The 7610-nt window shown below is 36.8% G+C and overlaps 1 protein-coding gene across 1 annotated transcript; it reads left to right on the top strand.

Annotated features, from left to right (window-relative positions):
* The first annotated feature begins 4335 nt into the window (after window positions 1-4335).
* Window positions 4336-5923, top strand: LOC132185249 (organic cation/carnitine transporter 3-like). Its single transcript, XM_059599048.1, has one exon. It carries the CDS (start codon window positions 4336-4338, stop codon window positions 5911-5913), a length of 1578 nt encoding a protein of 525 aa, XP_059455031.1. The 3' UTR covers window positions 5914-5923.
* The last annotated feature ends 1687 nt before the right edge of the window (window positions 5924-7610 follow it).

The raw sequence follows: 7610 nt of genomic DNA, 5'->3' as shown, positions 1-7610 counted from the left end.
TTAGCAATCCTGCATGGCCGCTCTTCTTCTCTTGATGGGTCAGGTTATTTTTTTGACTTAGTCTAGACGGTTTCTTGGTTCTTTGATTGCAGCACCGTCGTCTGGATGGTTCGGGGCTATTGTTTGGATAGTCCACCCATTTTTCTTTTAATTATTATCATATAATCCTCTTTTCCCAAGTTGAGTAAAAAAAAAACCTATATATTTAATGTTGTTGCTTTCTAGTTTGTCTATTGTTTAGTGGATATATGCCCTAACGGGCGAGGCTTACATGCAGTGATTCCAAACTACCGTAATCTGCAGTAGTTTGGATGGCAGGTTGAGATATTCCCATGGTAATAAAAAAATTTATATTTTTAAAGAAATAATATAAAATTAATTAATTATTAAAAAAATCAATAATTTAAAAAATAAAAATATTAAAAAACTAAAACTATTAAAAATAAAAAAATAAAAAAGAATATAAAAAATGAAAGGGGTGGCTTGGCTGGTCTAGGGGTGGTTGAACCACCCCCGCCAACAGTGGCGGAGCCAGCTACTTTATATTGAGGGTGCCGCTAAAATTTTTTTTTGCGTCCTAAAACTTTTCTTCACCTTAAAAATTTGGTAATTCACACAATATATGCATCATAAAAAATATCTATAAAAGTTCATACATATGTGCTGAAATTGATATATTAGAAATGTAACATATCGACATTATATTAAAAAGATAGAAATACAAAAAAAAAAAGTGTCTAGAACTGCACTTTACAGTCTCTGGCCATAATCACTCCAAGAAAAATAAGAAAAATTTGACCAACTACACATCATTGAGATATTACATCAAACATGTGATGTGTGTTAAGTTTGAGAGTGCCATGGGTTTAATAAAAATAAAAAATAAATTTTTTTTTTTTTAAATCCTTGGGGGTGCCGTGGCACCCCCAAGTAGGGCTGTTAAGTGAGCGAAGCGTCTCGCGAGTAAGCTCGGGCTCGGCTCGCATAAGCTCGGCTCGTGTTCGACTCGAATATTAAATGAAGCGCTTCATGAACACAAATCCTAGCTCAAATATTAAACGAAGCAAGCTCGGCTCGACTCGGCTATGCTCATGAACAGCTCGTATAAGCTCGTGTGTATATATATATATATATAAACTAACTAAGTAATACATAATTAATTATAAATCTCATAATTATTAAAACCTTAAAATTGCATTTATATTTAAGCGTTAGAGAATGAAAAATTCTAAACCCTTCGTGATCAAAGAGAGATAGAGCAATCATTAAAAAGACCTCGATTCAATTAGAGCAGACCCAAACGAAAGGAAGAAGAATCAACCAGAAACTATTGAGGGAGATTGCGAAAGGCATAAACTATTGAAGAATCAAACAGACCTAAACACTATCACTACCTGTCTGGTGAGTGAGAGTGAGAGAGTGGGAAATGAGAGTTCAGGTGGAAGATTCGTTGTGACTGGTGAGGGGGATTGAGAGAGAGACGTTAAAATAATATTTTTTTGTAAGGGGCGTTGTCCCAATGCATTTTGAATGCAACCTGTTAACTTGTCCCACATTGTTAAGAAAACATCAATTTCCAAGTTTGCTTATCTATAAAAAGATGCATATCCTCTCTCTTTGAAACCAAATGCCTTGTTGTATTGACTCAGGCTCCATACTTAACTAGCCAGGCTAAGCAAATACTCATATGCAAACTAACTTCTTAAGCCGTTTTAAGAGTACTTGAAGTTAAAAAAAAAAATTTAAAACAAAAACATTAAATATAAGAGCCAGCTCGCGAGCTGGCTTGGCTCGACTTATTATTAGCTCGAGCTCGATTTTTTTGGCTCGCCCTTAAGATCGACTCGAGCTCGAGCTCGAGTAAAATTTAAACGAGCCAAGCCTGAACAAGGGAAGCTCGCTCAAGTTCGGCTCGTTTACACCCCTACCCCCAAGGTACCATGTGGCTCTGCCACTGCCCGCCAAGGGGTGGTCCGGCCATCCCCAAAAGGCCAAAAGCTACCAAAATTTGGTTTTGGTGTGGTCGGACTTCAATTCCCCAAGGGTCTGGTGGGGACGGGCCACTTACAATGGTGCCACAATCTCCCCATGGCAAGCAGGAGTCAGTGCTGGGCAAAAAAAAAAAACTTGTAAAAAACGTTTGGGTTTTGAGGTCGGACCACCCCCAAGGGACTAGGGGTGGTTTCGGCCACCCCGTACGGCCGATATGGAGGTGGCCGAGCCACCCCCATGGCCAAGGGGGTGGTCCGACCATCCCCCAAAAGGCCAAACTTTTTTTTACTTTTTACTTCTTGTTTTTTTTTTTTTTTTTGGCCTTTTGGTGGTCGCAATTCAATCCCCTTTGCATCGTTAGAGTTCAAATTTAACTCCCTTTAATCGGGTCACGCTGGTGGTTCTTTCTTTCATTTTTCATTTTCTTTTTAGTAGTTTTAGTTTTTTAATATTTTTATTTTTTAAATTATTGATTTTTTAATAATTATTTAATTTTATATTATTTCTTTAAAAATATTAATGTTTTATTGCCATGGGAAGATCTCAGCCTTCCATCCAAACTACTGCACTGGAATCACAGCATGTCGCCTCGCTCAAAACGAATTATCCAAACGGAATAATTGCAGATCAAACAATTCTCATGTGTTTTGTTTCCTAGTAAATTCTGTTTTGAATATTGATTAATTAAGTTATGATTATCATAACCCTGTTGATTAATCCAGTAGGATCGAGCTAGCCTGTATATATGAAAACGAAAACAAAAATAATAACAACGGTTAGTTGACAACGTTAACATATGACCTTTTCCAGAATTTTCAGATAGGTGGGGCGATATATATATATATATTAAGTAATACATAATTAATTATAAATCTAATAATTATTAAAATCTTAAAATTTCATTATATATATATATACACACGAGCTTATAAGAGCTTGCTTGCAAGCCTAATAGAGTCGAACCGAATTTGTTTCGTTTAATATTTGAGTCGGAATTTGTATTTATGAAGCGTTTCATTTAATAACCAAGTCGAACACGAGCCGAACTTATATAAGCCGATTCCGAGCTTGCTCGCGAATGTTTTGTTCACTTAACACCCATAATATATATATATTAAAGAAGTCGTAGAGCAGAGACGGAGGGAGGGGCCAGGGGTGAGCCATCGTCCCCAAATAGAAGGAAAAAAAATTTATAAGTCAAAAAAGAAGTAAAGTAATGTTTTAAGTTTAGTCATTTAGTCCCCTCCAAAAAAAAAAAAAAAAAAAAAAATTGGCCATATTTTTAGATTTTTTGGCCGTATCTAATAAAATTTTTTGGCCCTACTCGTAATTTTTTTGGGCCATACACATTAAGGTTTTTTATTTTTGGTCCTTACTTTCAAATGTCCATTTTTTTTGCCCTTACTTTCAAATGCTCACTTTTTTGTCATTTACCATAGTTTAAGTTTATAAAAAAAATTCTAAAAAACCGAAAAAAAAAATTTTGGTTGCCCCCTCCCATAAAATTTCCTGGCTCCGTCCCTGTCGTAGAGGATGAGATTTTGGCTTTGATTTTGGCATGCTTGCAATAGTGAAGGGCGGAGAGACACGACAAGGGGAACACCGATAGCAACCAACGATGGAATATACGTTTGGTGACGTGTAGATTCAAAATTGCTAAGTTTTTGGTGGCTCCTTTAATTACATCAAGGCTTGAAGCATATTTTATTATTGACTAGGACAAGAGACAAATGATTGGTTGATATATATTAAGGTCCACCCTAGGGAGGCATCCACACCACACCATGAGATACATGAATGCGGATAAGGGTAGGGCATGAAATTATTACTTTTCCAAAAAGGATACACTAGTTGTCCCTTTGGGACAATAACACAATTAATATTTTTAATGCAATTGTCTACTACTTCACAATTGATAGCAAAGACTAAACACAACTATGACAAAATAGCATCGCCAATATTCAATCAATCATTATAGTTTATTAAATATCATTTTTTTTATTACAAGCCTTCTCCTTGAATTAAACCCTTTCATCCAATTATCCAAATCGGAATAATTAAGATGAAACAATTTCATGTGTTTTGTTTTGTACTAAATAAATTTATCTATCTTCTATTTTGATTGATTAATTAAGTAATGATTATATATCAAAATCATGTTGATTAATTTTTTTCTCCACCCTCTGCTGGAATCTAATTAATTAACAAGCATGTGCTCCACCCTCTGCAGGAATCTAATTAATCAACAAGCATGTGCAACCACATGTGTGTCTCACCTCACACATCTATAAAACCTTCACTCTCCTACTCTCCCGATGTATCAAATATTCCTTAAGGTCCAAAATGGCCGATTCCACTCAGCTTCTCTCCCAGGACGACCCGGCCGAGTTAGAAAGCACCCCACCACCAGATCAGAAACACCTCCCATCCCTCGATTCCAAAATCGAACGGTTTATCGGGGATTTTGGGTGGGCTCAATTCCTGCAAGCCATACTTGTGTCCGTGGCATGGATCTTCGATGGACAACAAACGTTCATCAGCGTCTTCACCGATGCACGCCCCATGTGGCACTGCACTGATCAACTCGAGGACGAGTCATTGTCGTCGTGCGACTCGGTCTCCAACATCTGCCGTCTTCCCAAGAATTCGTGGGCCTGGGATTGGCCGGCTCACACTTCAGTCATCTCCGAATGGTCGTTGGAGTGCGCCGCCTCCATTGTCACCGGCTTCCCCGCATCTTCCTTCTTCATGGGTTGCGTCGTAGGTGGGCTCGTTCTTGCCACGCTGGCCGACTCGTCACTCGGTCGGAAAAATATGCTCTTTCTCACATGCCTAACCATGTCTCTATCTTCCCTACTAACCGTCTTCTCCACCAATATATGGATTTACTCCGCTCTAAGATTCGTTTGCGGCTTTTTCCGTTCAACAATCGGAACTTGTTCGCTTGTTCTTGCAACCGAGCTTGTTGGAAAAAGGTGGCGGGGCCAGGTGGGGGTTATGGGTTTCTTCTGTTTCACGCTAGGGTTTTTATCCCTCCCAGCAATAGCTTATATGAATATAGGATTGTCATGGCGATATCTCTATCTTTATACTTCTATCCCGGGAATCATCTACTCTGCTTTAGTTTGGTTATTTGTTCGTGAGTCTCCAAGATGGTTGTTTGTGCAAGGACGTGAAGAAGAAGCCATGGCGACGCTAAAGAGTATTGCTAACCACAATAACTTAACCTGGAGCTTCTCTGGGCTGCCATCGTTTGAGCAGGAAACAGGCAACGGCAATATTTTCGCAGCCATGAAGATATTGCTGGAGAAAAGATGGGCTCTTCGGAGGTTGTCGGCGATTATGGTGATGGGTTTTGGCATTGGAATGGTATACTACGGCATGCCGTTAGGCCTCGGAGACTTGGCATTCAATCTATATTTGAGCGTGACATTCAATGCCTTATCTGAGCTACCATCATCATTAGTAACTTTCTTCCTCATAGGAAAGTTGAACAGAAAAAGTTCGATCATAGTGTTCACAAGCCTTAGCGGGGTTTGTAGTATCATTTGTGGTTTGAAGGGGGAGGAGTGGAGAAGATTGCAGATTGGGTTGGAGCTGGTGTCCTTCTTTAGCGCTTGTACGGCCACCAATACAATATTCATATTCACAATAGAGCTGTTCCCGACTCTTGTGCGGAACTCGGCTATGTCGATGCTGAGGCAAGCGCTTGTGCTTGGTGGCGTCTTTTCTCCGATGCTTGTCGCCGCCGGCCGGAGAGGAGACGGATTTTCGCCGTACACGGTGTTTGGGTTGGTTATAGGGTGTTGTGGGCTGTTTGCAGTATGTTTGCCGGAGACAAGGGGTAGGGCACTTTGTGATACAATGGAGGAGGAAGAGCACAATGAGAAAGCAGCCTCTAATGGCGTAGGTGATGTCTAGGCTTCTTAGTTTTAAGCGCTTCGGGGTTTTTTTTTTTTTTTTTTTTTTTAAACGTGTTTATGCAAGGGAAGGAAAATTGAGTATATCTAGAAGTCATTATCATTCTTATGTCGCTCAAAAAATAATGTAGCTTGTAAAATTACTATTTTATCAAAATCTAATAATGATCAATTACAAGCTCAATAGTAATTCTAAGAGCCACGTACATCATTCTTGGAGAAACAAAATAGTAATTTGTAGCATTATTCACGAAAAGGAGAGGAGGACTCATCTAGTGACCTTGGTTTTTATTAAAAAAGAGGAATGCTACCAAAGTACCCATTTATCACACTTATTTAATATAGTTGAGTGTGAAATATTTTAAGTTGTTTTTTTCTTTTTCTTTTCTTCAATTGAATGAAATGAAAGTAAAATGATAAAATCTTTTTTTTTTTTTTTTTTTTATCTCATCTTTCGCTTATTTTTTTTTCTAGTGAATGAATGAATCAAACTATTGAATTTGTATGAAACTTTCATAAGTCTACAAATTCAATGGTAGGTCCACTGGATTTGTGAAAATAAATGGTTGAAAAATGGTTGACAGAATGATGTGTAATATATATTAATATGAAAAGTTACTTAAAACATGTCAGGTCTTTTTTTTTATTTTTTTTTGTTTTTAAATAAAACATGTCAGGTCTATGAATATGAAATGAGTGTGGTAAATGAATATAAATAATAAATAGTATTACTCTAGCTCAAAGTATGGAGTATAATTGTAGACGAGTCAAGCTATTCTCCACACTCGTTTTATACTAAATAATTAATGTGGAGGGTTTTAAATTTTTTTTTTAAATTTTTTTTTAGAAGTCATTTAAAATAAGTCATGTTAATCTATATGAAATGAATGTAAGAAATATGATTACTCAGCTGTAGATTGTATGTAGATGGATCACATGTCCAAACTCTTTGATCAAATGAACAATATTTTCCTTCAATAAGATTGGCTGTATGTTTTTCCTTGTCGTTTTAGTACAGATCGATCAAATTTTAACCATATGAAGATTTTTTTTTTTTTGTTTCATAGAACTTTGGCTGGATTTGGCTGGACCATATATATATATACACACATGCAAGAATATTGTGGCTAGCTGGCGAGGCATGTGAGACTACTGGACCGTTTTACATTTATTCAATTATTTTTTCTGGTCCATTTTGCAGTTATTAAAAAAAATACTCCAATAAGCTATAGCTAGGATAATTAATCCAGTAGGACAAAAATAATAACAACGGCTAGTTGACAACGTTAAGATGTGGCCTTTTCCAGAATTTTCAGATAATATAATTAATTGGCTGTAGATAAGCTCTTCCCCTGTATTTTTGTCTATTTGGTTGTGGTTTAGAATATTCTTGAGGCCATGGTTGTTCTTGAAGGAACCCTAAGGAGTTTCCCTAACTATCTTTTTTTATTCTTTGAGTTTTTTAATGATCATTTTTTTTTTTAATCTTGAAAAAAAAAAAATCTAATGTGTTTTAAATAGTCATTTTCTACCTAAATGAGCTCTTTATTGAGAGCTGAGAGGGAATGGCTTTAATTGCTTTAGAGCATTTTTAATGAGCTCTCTAAAACTTATTTTTAGCCAATGTCTTGTCAAATTCTACAAAAAAACAAAAAACAAAACAAAACAAAACATCATTTGCTCTCCATTTTAGAGTTT

Source organism: Corylus avellana, chromosome ca6 (assembly GCF_901000735.1).
Source record: "Corylus avellana chromosome ca6, CavTom2PMs-1.0".
Lineage (NCBI taxonomy): Eukaryota > Viridiplantae > Streptophyta > Magnoliopsida > Fagales > Betulaceae > Corylus > Corylus avellana.
Note: the sequence above shows the minus strand (reverse complement) of the source record. Positions and strands in the feature narration are given on the sequence as shown.